The 15,517-nt window shown below is 38.0% G+C and overlaps 1 protein-coding gene across 5 annotated transcripts in view; it reads right to left on the reverse strand.

The window, feature by feature from the left end:
* Positions 1-15,517, reverse strand: part of CDK14 (cyclin dependent kinase 14) — a 320,641-nt gene that overhangs the window by 158,774 nt on the left and 146,350 nt on the right. For all 5 annotated transcript variants that reach the window (XM_026842539.1, XM_026842544.1, XM_026842542.1 and 2 more), the window contains one exon: positions 10,246-10,308. In XM_026842539.1, coding sequence (XP_026698340.1) covers positions 10,246-10,308 — 63 coding nt within the window. The remainder of the gene's footprint in view (positions 1-10,245; positions 10,309-15,517) is intronic.

Raw genomic sequence — 15,517 nt, forward strand, 5'->3', positions numbered from 1 at the left:
TGCTGGATGAGGCACCATGACCTCTTACCCCTATACCTGATCTGAAATTAGCATACCATCTATCATGGTCATACTCTGATCATACTTGTTACTTCCTCCACCTTGCTCAATTCTGATCACTATGAAACCTCAGTCTGGGGCTTCTGCAGGGGGTTTTGAACACGCAACTGAACTGGCATTTCGCCAAGGCCATGAGGTGGCAGCCCTACAGACCAGAGGATAACTTTAAAAGGAGTGAGTGGCAAGTTCCATATGCATTTCAATGCACTGGTTGTGGGGGTAGAAACAGTACGGAGTCATAGTTCTTGAGCTTTTATGTTAGAAATTTTAGTACTTGCACGGACATACACAAGTCTGTATAAGTGTCAAATAACCTGTAATAAATAAACTAGGATATCACTTGTGTACAGTTTGTAGCTAATTAGTAAGAGCGGAGGGTTTGGTGATAAAATTAGATTCACAAAATGACAAGGGTCATTGTGATGATAGTTGGAAAAGACAGAAAACAGGAATGGGATTTGTCTCTAGAAGTCAGGTTTTCAGCAAGGCTTAACATTAGGAGGCTCAACACTTTACATTCATACCTCAAAAAAAAATCTAATACTTGTGCTTTGGGCTTTGCTGATTTACTACAGCCATGGAAAAACCCACCTTTTTCCCCCTAACGTAGCTCTTACTTTAATGAGCAACATATTTTAATGAAGAATTTTCACTGTCAGTGACAAAAATGCATACAGGTCAAAGTTAATTTGGGGTTTATAGGCTGTGATATCAAAAGAATATTTGCGGTTCTTAAAACTCACAAGAGAAAGCCCTCAACTCCACAAAGAGGTTATCACCTACATCATCTTTCAAGTACAAGGCCTGGATAGCCACTTGAGCTACATGCAACATTTGACCAAAGGCCTGTTTAAGCTAAATACATTTTCTGAGAGACCTGCCAGCTGCCTGAATGAACAGCCCTGCTTTCAAGGTGTTTTTCATGAGCCTGGGTGAGTGTACAACCTAGACCATTACATGCATACATCTAACAGCTTCAAGATGGCTCACATGCAGCAGAAGGCTTTACTATCTTGTTGGCCTCTGAATGTCACGCAGAATCTTGAGCTCTTCTCATCCAAATGAGCTTAGAAGCTAAACACTGACACAGGTAATCCAAAATTCATCTAACGGGTGGGACTGATGAGCGTTAACACTTTCTGACTTTGGTTCAGAAACCTCTGATGACTCTAATAATAAAGGGGGTTGCTCATGTACAGGTGATCTCTGTAGAAGTGCTCAGATGACTCCACATAGTTGCTCTTCGTTCCCAGGGATGGTAGAGTGTTTCTGGCAAAGGATACTGGGCTAAGTGAAAAGCAGAAATTCACAACATGCCCAGAGAGATTCTCCAGAAAATGTGCCATTTCCACATGGTGTCTGCTGAGGCATCAAGGACACCAATGACAAGAAGGATGGTGCCCAAGACCACAGACTAATAAAGACTATGGGGGCTTTTCTAAGTCTTTACCTGATGGCACAGAGGGATTTCTGAATTTCCTGCACTTGAGCTCCCTTACCACACATTGTACTGTGGGAATAAAAGACCTGCCCCTAGATACAGAAGTAGAAAGCTACATGGAACCTTTTACTCTATAGAAGATGCACAAAAATCTTGTCTCTGCTCTCTCTGCAGCAACAGACTGCAAATGGAGCTAAGCTAACCTGGACCAGGAGTTCACATCAGTTCAGAAGAAAGCTGAAATCAAGACTGGATTAATGTGTCAGTCCTTTAGCAAGCTCATATTGCTGTATTAGCATAGTTACTTTCAAAATGTAATACACAATACTGCACAAGCTTTATCATCGCTCGTCACTGAAGACACAAATGCTCCTGCTTACTGCATGTATCAAAGCACACCAGCAGGGTATCACGTAATCACCTGAATTCCCTTGTGTGTATTCAGCATCAATCGATATCATATTCAGTCTTAATAGGCCATCAAATCTAAAAACAGCAGTAAAAGAAACCCCATCCAGGACACCTCACCTCATGCTTACAACCAGTGTACTTCTCCCTATCATCCAGAGAATATGACAGGCTTCTGTGAATTACTGGCTATTTACAAGGGCAAAAGGAGCTAATAAATCCCCACTGTCTCACAGCCTTGGAAATAAATACAACTGAAGACAATGCTCTGTTATGTTTTGGTTACTAGATTGTTTGGGAGTTACAGATCTACTTGTTTTAAACCATTAATATAAGCAAAAACCACCTAGTAATATACATTATCACAGAGAGTCTGTGACTTCTGCTAGCATATCAAAAGCTCATCAAGCACAATCTTTTTTATTACTGTTGATTTTGCTATTCTTTTCCCTCCTCCCAACCAGGATAAAATTCAACTTTTCACGTCTAACAATATCCTGGGGAAATACTGAACATTTTAAGTCAAAGCTTTGTAGACTCTCTTGCTTAAATTGTCAGAAGAAGAAATTCCAGGAATGAAGTGTTGACTTGAGATGAATTTGCATCCCTCGGAATAAAGGAGACCCTATCTGAACAGAAAATTGTTAGCCATTTGAATCAGCATGATTTTCATGACCATAATAAGCTTTATCTCAATAAAAGATTCTCCCATCTGATCTCCCTGGAACCAACTGAGTTTTCTCCAAAATCATCTTAAAATAATTCACTCCAAAATGCATTTATAACTTGCTCCTGCATTCCTTACATGACAGTCTTACCAAGACAATGTCACAGAAATGCATACAATACAGCCACTGGGAATGCACATCTCTTTCAAAAAGAGATACAGATTTTTCCACTTATTTGCAGCAGAAATTAAAAAGAATGAGATTGGAAAGTGTTAATTTGCTAACTTCTGTTCTCTTTGATGTTCTTTTGATCATTTTTGTCCCCTCTGGGTACTACTAGTCATTTGCAATGAGGAAGGTGTGCTTAATTAACTGAGTATAAAGACACTCCCTTATGATCAGTTATCGTCATCTGCTAATGTTCAGTAAGTGAAAAACTCTTTCAGATTTTCTCTCCTGAATGGCAAAAGTAAAAATAAACTCAATTCAATTAAATCTCCTTTTCTACCTTTCACCAATTTACTTCCATGTGGAACTGGGTCAGAGTGGCAATTGGTGCTTCACCAATTTTAAAGACATCGGAAAAAAACGTTTTCTTCATCCCTACAATATTTTCATGTTTTTTACTGTATGTGAACCATGAGGAGCATACAGACAATAAATTACACATGCACACAGTAGATATGAAAGTGACGTTCTTCTAGCATGAATTTTAACACACTGATAAAGATTCTGCGTATACTGTTCAGTTGTGCATATTATCAAATCATTACTTTAAGTGACAAGACTGACATAGAGAGAAATGCTGATGCCATATTTAATGTCTGATAACTAAAAAGTCTAATTTAAATAATCAATTTTCAATGCCACGTGTAAAAGACAACCTTAATTTGGCATAACATTATTCTGTCTGCTGTACACCTGCTTGTTCGCTGAATGAGGAATGAAAAATAGCAACTTCTCAACCACATTAAACAGCGTCCCTTCCTACTTAGCGTATCTGTTAAAATATATTTTTAATTGAACTCTACATCACTAATTTCAGCGAGCAGAAGAGAGATTTCAAAAGCATGACATTAGTTAGATTTGCTTCCAGTAACAACTGATAAAATTAAAAGGACCACCATAGCAAGGTATTCACCTTAGAGTAAAAGAGTGTTTTCTCCAAACTCCAGTGAGTCATTATGATAGGTGATTCAAGACATGAAAATTCATTAGAGCTGGATGTATTATCATGGTGTAATTGCTCAGTTCCTGTGTACCTCAGACTATGGCAATCAACCTCTTGTTCAGACATCTCTAGTTACACACTGGCACTCACACGCCACAGCTTCCCCGCCATGCTGTAACCACACATTTGTCACATACGGGTGTAGGACTGGCCATGTGATTCAACACGTCTCCCACGAAAAAGGGGAACACAAACGTCTTGTCCACGCTACTAACACTTATACAATCACACAATGGAAAGAAAACAGAAGCACACCAGGGAGGCCTACACCGATAACACAACTGTAACCTAAAAGCCAAAGCATTTTTATCATACTTTTCAGATACTACGCTTTACTAACAAGCATACGGTTTAATAATAAACGGAGCTACTGCTTAGCAAGAGCCAGTACACAATGCTCTGCTACTGCCAAAGTTCAAGCAGCTGCACTTCAAGTGCGGTAAGCCTCACGTGGATAGGGTACAGGAGTTGCCTAATCCTTCCATGTTCTGAATTCTTCCCTACCCTTTGTGCTTCAGATTATTTTAAAGCTGTAATCAGTTCAATGATATTTATGTTTACAAAAGACATCAGATGACAACTGCCCTATGGCTTTGACTCAGATTAGAGATTTTCACATTAGTCATTAAATGCCAAACTTGTTCATCTGACAAAAACAGATTCAACTTTTAAAACTGCAACCATTAGTTAAGGACAACGTTCACAGTACTGCTGTATGGAGAGGGATAAATGAATACCGCAAGTAATTAAGTGCCAGAGATTTCTGATAACAACAGATAACAATCACTGTATTTCAACATTTTCAATTCAACACGCACTTCATCTTGTTTAGGCAGACAGTATTAAAGCCTTCATTTAATAAATCCAGTACTTTTATTATATATGATTTTGGATTTTTTTTTTAAATTTAGAATGATATAAAGTTGACTGATCTTGAGTATTTAGCACAGAAAAATGTTGCAGCATGCCATTACATTTCAATAATTCCTATTAATTACATTTCTTTTAAACTATTTTTGTAGAGTTTTAAGACTGAAACTAGTTACAGTTTTTTGCTGAAATTTAAGCATAAATTTTACAGAGATTATTGGGCTGTCCTAGGAAACTTACATACCCAAATTCTACTCCATGCTTTGCCACACAGCTTACATGTGACCTAGGCAGTCAACTATTTTATTATTACAGTGATACAACCACATTTTCAAAGGTTGTGGTGGGAGTAGGGCTTAGATGGTTGAGGTTTTGCTTCAAAAATATCCCTCAATTATGCATAGAAGGCTGTGGTGCCCTGCTTCCTACAAGCAAGGAAAGCTCAGAATTGAGGTAGGTAAGAGCTGAAAGCCCTGAAGACTCCTGGAAGAAGGCTGAATATTCCTGTTCCCTGAGTGCAAAGTTCAAGAAGAGGGTCTGCCTATTTCGTATCACTTTTTGGCACTGGGAAGAGAAAAAGTGACCAGGGAGAAGAACAAATCAGAGCAGCAATATTAGATGGAATAAGAACAAACTGGGAAGTTCCTTCTCCCTCTGGTCACAGTAGACGAGAGGAACCTCTACAAATTGCCTAAAGTAAAAGATTTTGAGAGTGATTAAGACAAGAGATAGTTTTCATCTGGGTGACAGCCCCATTGTCATTCAGGCTGGTGTTGTACAGATTGAGGAACAGTGGGTCAGAGGCAAGTGTCTTTTTATTTTGTCAAAGATTTTTTTTGAAGTCAAATGCTCACACAAATTGATATTACCGCTAACACTGCAAGTAGAGGAAAAAACACAGAGAGAAAAAAATGAGGATGCTTCTCCCAAAAGACTACAGCTATTTCAATGCAGCATCACTAATTAAAAAGCAAATCAGCTTTCATTAACAGATTTATTTTAAGGCAGGAATGACAGATGCAAGCCTGTGATCCACTTGTTCCACTGGTAATAGGAGTTACAGAAAACTGACTCAATTATAAAATAAACGCATCAAAACATAAAGAAGAATTTACTTGCGTTACTCGGAACGCATAATATGGAGTAAAACTGCAGTTAAAATAAAGATGATATTTCAAAGATTAAAAGAAGTTAAGAACAGTTACATTTTTCATGAGACATGCTGAAATGGAAGAAAAAAGATACTTAAAAATTAGATTATGACTTTACAAAACAAGAACCATTTATGGTCAGATGCAAACAAAGACTCAGGATAACCCAGTGGATAAGTCAAAAGGCTGATGGAGATGGCCCTGTACCAGACAGAAAGGAACACAAATCAGAACGAAGATCATCATAAAAAGATCAATAGCAGTGTCAGTTAGCCGCTGTGAACCATTAGAGTTCCTGCTGTAGGAAGCAATCCAGATGATTCAATTTAAGAGTCCAAGAAGTATGAACTCTCTCTAAAGGCAGCAACAGCTGTATGAAAGCAAGCCAGGAGTACAGATTCCAGTAGTCTGGGCCAGGCAGAACAGCGTAGGGAGAGTCAGGAGCAAGTCTTGTATCTCACTTTGCCACAGCACATTTTGCAGCTTGGCAAGCACCACACAGTGTACACCTACAAATCAACTCTTAGCTCCAACCATGTACAAGGCTGCAGCAGTAGCTTCCAACAAAAACATAATTATATATGGGGCCATGTATTTAAGACTTTCAAAAACTGAAGGCAAGCAATAAAACAGAGAAAGATGTTTCCAAAACCAGAGAAGAGATAAGGCTGTCCTTACTAAACAGGAACTTACTAACCAATTATCTTTTCTTTCCTTTTCTCTAACTATAATACCATATACAGTATATTAATATATAGTTATAAATAAATGGTAGCTACACAGGCTTGTTAGTTACCAAAGATCTATAGAATTGTGTATTTGAAGCTCACAGATTTTGGAGAATCTATGGACTGAAACAACTTGTTCTGCCAATTCCCCTTCTAGGAGATAAAGATGTTGCAGGTACCCAATCACATTTATGTCACCAGGATAATTGGTTTAACATTCTCAGGGATGGGTATTTTAAAAACAACATCTCAGCCTCACACACAAATTTTCTGAAGGTTTTAAAACCTAATGTTATTTCTAAGACTTGTGCCTCCAAACATGAATTACAAAATCATGATTATAAATACATATATATCACCAAAATGCTACACCTAATAGTTTAGGAAGCAAAATTTTTTGTTTGTTTAAACATACTGTCCCAAGACTCCTACTACTGCCAACTGAGACATTCTTCTTTCTACTTCCACATACTTACAATATTCTGCTTACTCTTTATTTAAAATATTGAAGTGACAGCAAATAACCCAGCTGAAACCACAAAGAAAGGCAATGTCAAACACAACACCCAAGGGGACAGCAGTATGTGTGTCCATCAAAGTAATTTGGAATTTGTTCTATTTATGACTCTTCATCTAAAAATAAGCCTGAGGGAACAAGCATTATCTGTAGCTTGTAAATATGGAAAATTCAGAAATATAATTAGGCTGAAGATGTCCTATAGAAACCAAAACAAGTAAATAATGGCTTTGCTTCTGCATTCCTATAAAGTACTGCTTCACAGGAACTACTGTATAATATTCTTGGAAAAAGAAAGATGTATGATTATGTGGTTATGTATTTATAATAACTGGCAACAAGCCAGAAAGAAATATCCATCAGCAAGCAATACTTTCCTCAAGAACAAAATTAAAAGGCAGGGGGTCTTTTGTCATATGGGGAGACCATCAATGGCTTAAATCCCACAGGTTAGCCCCAGAGAGCCAAGAATAATTATTGCTGATGGAATATAATTGCTCAACTGGAAGTTTTTTTAAATGGATTTAGGAATCATGTAACAAGTGATTCTGAAAAAAAACACTGTCTAAAAGTCTGACTATAAGTTAAATTCTTGAAGGACCTCTAGCAAGAAGGGGCTAGCAGAGAGAGAAGGCTAATTAACATGGCTCAGCTCAACCCTTAAAAATCATCTGTAGCTTCAGATAGACAACTCTGTTCAGAAGCTAAAACCAAAATTGGTGGCAAAGACTCAGAACCACAATTACGTAAGTTGACAAACAGTACAGTGTAACAAAGCATTGAGATATTATGCAGTAATCCTCTTAACTCCTCTGTAAGAAGAGAGGAGTGCAAGCTTTTTAGTTTTGCATGCTGGCGACGGTCTGGGAGTTGTTAGTGTATATGGCTCGGTTTCTGATTAGGTTCCCCTCTCTCTGCAATTCCTGTCCTTTCAGCTGAAGAAATCACTTCTGGGGTAAGCAGGTATTTTTCACTCAGCCTTGAGAGCAGGTATTTCACTGAAAACCTCAGGCAGGCTGATTCAGTTTTAAAATCCTAGGAGCTCCAATTATCATGGTAGGTTTTAATAATTACTGCATGAATTAAGGCTAGCCTTTGCTGCTGGCCCAGCAAGAGAGTCTATTAAACACATATAATCAATTTTCATTAATATTATTTAACAGAAAAAAAAATGAATTGTCCAATGGGATTGCTCATGGTCTAAGTTTCATGCTCATGGTCTAAGTTTCATCTGCTCCAACCTCCCAATGTTTTTTCTTCCTCCTCCCTGTATCCTTTTATTTAAATTATCTATCTGGACTTTAAAAAAGCCCGACCTAGCAGTACATCAGGAATCTACACTTGGCTACTCAAAAGAAATATTTCTAATGTGTCCATAAGCTTCAGACACACAGTTGTTAGATGGCAAAGATAGCCACAGGAATACATGCAGCAAAATTTGAAAGGGAAATGCTGCTGCTGCAGTTCTCTCCACAGCTTTAAAAGACAGGTATCTCAGGATTTAGAGGAGTGATGCATTAGCAAGCCTAATTATCCGCGTATGCCTAGTCTCCTCAAAGACAAGCTCACTGGGCCCTCATATGATCAAGAAAAAGTGAATTAGGATGTCTTCTCAGCAGGGAACAATTACAGCTACAATGACTACTGCGTATTAAATCTTGAGCTATACAGCACTGCAGCCTTGGAGTAGGTCTTGCAAATCTGAAGTAGCTCAAACTTTCAAAGCCAGTTTTAGCTCATCCCAAAACTCAGAGAGCCGAATGTAAAAGTATCCACACAGGGAAATGAAACACAAACCCATTGTTTTAACAAGCACATTCAGCACATGAAATTCTGCTTAGGAAAATGAGCATTGAAGAAAGCTCAAAAGTTTTAGTGGCCAAAAAGCAGGTCCCACCTCACCCACCTTCAGTCATTTCGAAGTGCTGCACTCACAGAGGCACTGTGAAGCTGGCACTGGGAGGAGACCCATGGGCTTTCCCTGTCCACGATAGCAAAATATCTGTGTGGCAGTTGTACATTACAAGGATGCTATCTTGCAGCATACACATATTTTTTTTTTTTTTTTAGTATGGCCAAATACATGCAGTAAGGAAGACTTCTTAATTTATTTTTTTTTTTTAGATGGCAGCCATTCTCATCTAACTTTCTATATTTTAGATGCCACTTTTCAGTGAAAGAACACAGAAAATTAATCAACCTACATTGTACAACTAGTTGATGGACAACAATGATTGGCTACTGGAAAAAAAAATGCGTCTTTTAAAATATTTTCTTAAGCCAAACAGGACTTCTGAGTTTTCCAGGAAAGAGATTTATTTATTTCCATGAATTTCTTAATTTCAAGAAACTAAATACTGGAATAAAGCTCTCAGCATAACAAGTGAAGATTTAAACACTTCCAAAATGGAACAACAATGGGACTGATGTCAAAGTGCAAGACAAGTGTAACAAATATCATCTGGGTGATCTATACACACACAACACATTCTGCATGTCTGATTGGCTTCCCTTTGATGCTAAAATAATTTGGCTGACTTCCCAGAAAGTAACTGGATCAAGCCTCTAACAATCTATCTTTCCATTAAATCTTGCTAATAAACTCCCTCGTTCCTGCATGATGATTCTCAGTATCTACCTTAGAAGGAAAAATATTTTTCAAAGTGAGATCAGCTACAAAAATGCTTCATCAAAGTGAGCGAGCAAAAAAATTAGGGAAGATTTTACATGCTAACATAAAAAGCAGTACATTCATCTAATAGCATTCATTACAGTGCCCTCAAATTCAGTGAACCTACAATGACTTACCTCAGCGAAGATCTAGCACTGACAGCCTAAAGCATGTTTACTCAGGGGTTTTAGGGCAGCATTGCCTTGTCTTAAGAGCAAATGTTTGAATGGAGGGGAGGGGTTACCAACAATGTAACAGTATTTACTCATATATTCAGGCTCTGAATCAATTCTACAGACTTTACAGGTTCTTTTGTGGGAGTGTTCAAATACTTGCATTTTTAATTACTTTTAATGAAAACTATATTTTAAAATATAGTTCATATTCCAATCATTTTCCCTTTAGCTAATAATCAGTTTCTATAAAACAAGACATGACATTTTACACAGTTACTGCTACTGCATTTGCCTTGAATACATGCTTTTCTTTTTGACTCTTACCTTCACATTTTCTGGATGAAGCCCTCCAGGGTGTTTGTCCATGTACTGACATAAATCAGTGTGCTAAAAGAAAGTCAGATGGAAAAAAGGGTATTAATATCTGTATGACTGCAGCAATAAATATCCTTCTCCTTAGGAGTGGACAGAATAAATGGAAAATAAAGACATTTTTCAGCCACACGTGCACACACACACTTGTACCTTTACATTCCCATTTTATTTAACAACCTTGGTAATTTGACTGATATGAATATTCACAAAAAGGAGATTAAATATTTTTTTCCTAACATCCTGTATATGGTAAATTAATTACTTGAATTTTATTATAATTTTATACCTTGCAAAGACAATATCATCATCAATACCGTAAAGATAATATCTGGAGGCAAGAGGAAGAACCTAAAGGGAGAACTCTCAAACGCTACTCTCACTATTCACATTTAAACACTGTCTTTCAAATATAATTTCATGGTGATCCTAGATTAAGACAGTCTAATGGTTTAGAAAATAAATCTGAAAGACATTGCATAACAGAGTATTGAACGATACTTTCCAGCTCAAAAAGTAGCACATATTATCCAGTTGTTAAGTACAACTACTTTAGAAAACAGCTTCACTGAAGACTCCAAACTTTGTTTTCATTTCATAGTTGCCTGTATTCCCTGCAAATATACCATAAAATCTCCTCAGAAAATAAGCAGGCTTGCAATGTATAGTTTAATATTCTTTTTAATTAATAAGTATCTCTTGCTTTTACTATGGAAACGCTATTTTCACTGAATTTTTCTCTTGCATTTCTTCACTTTCCTTCCAGTCAGCAGCACATTTTCACTCAAGTGTCATGTTTCTTCTCTGATTTGCTTGCATAACTCAGCTTCTGGAATTATGTTACAATTACGTACAATAAATAAACAAAGCAAAAATATGCACTAGTTTAACCACCAAGAACTCTGAGACAGACTCTGCCTTTCACATCTGGTTTCTGAACACATCTGGCAAAAATCATCCAGCATTCCTTGAAAAGCTACTTGGCAATACCTGACTCACATACAGCCCAACTAAACATAGGCAGTTTTCAAGGTGAGAGTTTTGGACAAAAGCTGCCTTCAGCATAGCAGAATGGTTTCCCTGTGCAGCATTTCCAAGTCCAGGAGCCATTCTTCAGGGCTCTTTTGCAGACTTATATGGACACACAGGAAAGTTCACATCTTCCAAGACACCAAAATACGTGCTAGCCACAACTGTTCTGTATAATCTCTTCTGAAGTCATAAACTACAAAACCACACTGTACATGTAGAATTAACATTGTAATGACATGAGATACACTGGTTGACTAGGTTGTGCATTAGCACACCTTTTTTCAGGGATTCTTACCTGGCTTCAAGAGAGCAAGTGCCCTGGCTGCAGGAAATCACTTGAGTCCCAAAATGAATAGTGTGAGTATCACAGGGGCAGAGGGCATGCTCAAACAGGCAAACCACACTAAATACAACACAACAGAGCTTCTTCCAAAACACAAGCTACAGCAAGCAATACTTCAATTAATAGTTTACAGATAAATTAATACATTTAAAAAGAAAATTAAAAAATACACCTCTACCAGTGAAAAGCTACTGTCAGTGAAGCGTATTTTGAGTAAAGTCTACGTTTGCTTAAAGACTTATTCCTAGTTTCTGTAAAATCTTTGGCCACTCCACGTATGTATTCCTCTTCTTCCAGTTAGTTTTCTGGGGCAGTATAAATAAGCCATGCCAAAAACAGACCGGTCATCCTTCCATATGCATCACCACATTACCCATTTTTGTTTTATTGTTTCAACACCAAGGAAACATACTTGAACAAAGTCATCTGCTAGCCTTGCCGTTTGTCACTAACCCCTGCGCAAGTCTGCCTCGGCAAAGTATCAGATGAAATACTAATGCTACAAGTGATGGCTTGTGTCAGATAAGAAGTTTGAGGGGTTCCCCCCATTTTAATGGGTTATGTGTTATTGAAGAGAAATGCCACCCCGGTGGAATAACACATTCTCTTTAACTTAAATACAAATTTTTGAATACGGACAGCAGCAGCAGTGCTTGGGAGAAGTTTAAAGAAAAGCCTGAAGTTTTGCTTTAGAAAGGCTGGCACGGTGAACAGGGCAGTGCTGTCCCACCCCTATCATGGTGCCTCAGATGGACCCATCACAACCCCCAAGCACAGCATGCTTCCTCACAGGGGCTGGTTGAAGAAGGAGGATTATTATTCCCCTGCAGTTCAGTCTCAGTCTTTGTGGGTGACAGACAACCTGGTAGGTGGGAAACTTACTGACTTCTTCACCTTCTACTGATTTCTACAATTTGCAACTAGTCAGTCAACAGAAATCAGATTGAAGGAAGACAAACCCAAACTTCTGAAGGTCTCATCCCTGAAGCCCCAGCACCCCAGCTGCTCACTAATGGCACCCTTCTGTTCACCAAAAGCTTTCTTAAGAACATCCCCTTCAGAGTCACATCACTAGGAACAGCAATGTCATCTTTTTATTTCCAATATACTTGCAAAGAATTGTGAGGATAATTCAATTTTCTTACATTTCAGTTATTATTTGGATGCATTTCCTCCCAAGATGAACATCAGCGATGATCCTTTTTGTGGTTTGCATCATTTGCATCAAGGACCAGGACAACTGGTAGTCCAGTATAACCTTCTGCATCAGTAGTTCTCTCCTTCAAAAACCAATTGCTGACATCTAACTAAAATTCAACATAAGCAGCAATTTCTACAGAATCCTGGAAGCCTTACAGAGTCAGTTGTGCTGCAGTCTTTTGGCATACATATTTTCCCCCCACACATGCTACAGACACAGAGAAACCTCTACCAAATATTTATTCAGACAATAAACAGAAATGGAAAGTCTCTTCTGTTCAAATCTTTCAAGAATTTGCCCTCATAAAACTATGTTAGAGTCCTTCTCATAAATGCAACTAAACACAATGGTACCAACTGGGAAAGCAACTTATAGAGTACATTGTTCCTTGCTAAAAAAAAAAAAAAAAAAAAAAAAAAAATTTCCCAAGCTAGAGACTCAATGCACATTGAATTAAATATTAGCATAGCCAGGAAAGCTGACAGCACTGCAGGGACAGATATTTCTAAACCTGTTCTCCCTTTTGGCAGGCAAGTGTCTGCTTCAGTGCTTGTGTGTTCAACTGACATTGAAGTCGACATGAACACAAGTTTCAGGAAAGTATTAAAAAAGAAAACAGATAGCAAACTGGATGAAAGCAGTTTTCTAACGTATTCCATGAAACTGGTACCATACAGATGAATGGAGTCTTTTTCTTCACTGCTATATTTTTGAGGTAGAAGGCAACACGCTTTCCCAAGTGGAACAGTGGCTGCAGATACAGCATGCCATACTCTTGACACTAGGATCTTTACTGTGGTTGCCACCTTGATCTAATAAAATATATACCCTAAAGAAAAATTCAAGATACAATTTACATACTGGCAGTGACATAAAACTATGATGAAACAAGGCAGGAAGACAAGAAACAAACCAACCAACACACCTTTTACAGTCCTTTCTCCACTGTCTCAGAGGGTGAGGACACTTCGCAGGGAAGCAGAATACACTGGGAACGCAGTACACAGACTTCCACGTAATTGCAAATATCTGTCACACACATCCTGATCCCAGGTGGTCCTGACTAGACCAAGTCTGCTTTGAGCTAGTTTTTAACAACTCTATCAGCCACACTGTTAATCCCCAACACACATAAATCACCCCAAGTAATCCCATGATGACAGAACATATGATATTTCATCTTAAATTCAAAAACCCATTAAACCTTTCTCTTAACACTCCACTAGTTTACGCACACTTATATGCACAAATAATCTATTAACACTCATCTGTTCATAACAGCTACACAAAACCAGTGAATAGAGATAAATCAAGTTTCCACAGTGAAGAATTTCAAAAGTTTGGAAAGTCCAAAATTAATGGGGTTTATCTAACATTTTATTTGTTTGTCCAATAAAAGCACATTATAACTTTTAAAGTTCATAATGTGATCACATACTTTTCTCTCCTCACAGGATTAGACATACTCACTGAACAGAATAGGAGGTACTTGATTACAGAACAGCTGTGCTGTTTTATGGTGGTGTTGGTTTTTTTTTTTTTTTTTTTTTTTTTTTTTTTTTTTCCCAATTCTCACACAGCTTGCAGTCTCTGGCTTATTTACTACTTTGATGGCAGAAATATTAATCTCCCAGGATTTCTTGCCCTGCTTATTGCTACATTATTCACACGCTTCACAAACATAAAATAATATCACAGCAATCAAGGGGAGATGTGGCATTATTCCCTTTTATCAGGTAAGGAATTGAAGCAAAGAGAAAAAAGTCTTAAGTATCACTGATTTGGGCAACTCCATTTAAAGCACTTTGGTTTTGACTTTTCAGAGGATTTGGCACTATTTCGCCTTCTGTGTTTTGACTGACTTCAGTTACAGCTGTGAACGTATAACACTTTTTGCAAGGGAGACTGAGAATCTCATGCTGAATAGCAGAAGTTGGTCGTATCTGAATTGTGATGACAGCAATTTGTGACGGTGATGATGATTCCCAATATAGCAGGGATGGAACCCAGTTCTCTATTGCAGTATTACCTGCCTTATATTGAAATGATACTTTGAATGAGGCCAGAATGCCAGAAGACACCCTAGTTCCAACATCCACAAAAAAATGAGAAATGTTCAACCACCACTACATGCCTTCACCACACAGTCCTCTTCAGAGCTGCACAACAGCCTCTTCCACAAGGATGGCAAAAGGAGATTGTATGGGCCCTCTTTATCTTGCTGTTGTCTAATTTTAAGATCTCGACTTTGCCACCTCACTAACACAACAATGTTTTATACAAAATCTGATCTGCTTTAAGTGAACAATTTGATCTCTTCTCCCACTGCTGCCTCCCCCAGAAATGATTTCACTTCCTCTGGGGATGCAGTCTACAATATTTGAAGTGAAAGACTAAAGCCAAGTCTTTGAGAGGAGAGGGGGAATCTTCAAAGACATAGTTCTTAAGTACAAATGACAGTTTTTCTGAAGCCTATCACTTGACTAAATTTGGGGCGATTTTCAAAATAATAGCTCAATGCCACCCACAGCACAAAGGCTACCCATTCTCCAAATTCCAAGCTCATCCTGTAAGGCTTGAGCGTTTACAATAAGGGTCCTCCAGCTACAGGTTTAAGATGTCTTGGCCATTTTGGCTGAAATTAAAAA

Source organism: Athene cunicularia (genome assembly GCF_003259725.1).
Source record: "Athene cunicularia isolate RWA chromosome 2 unlocalized genomic scaffold, athCun1 chr2_part1, whole genome shotgun sequence".
Classification (NCBI taxonomy): Eukaryota; Metazoa; Chordata; class Aves; order Strigiformes; family Strigidae; genus Athene; species Athene cunicularia.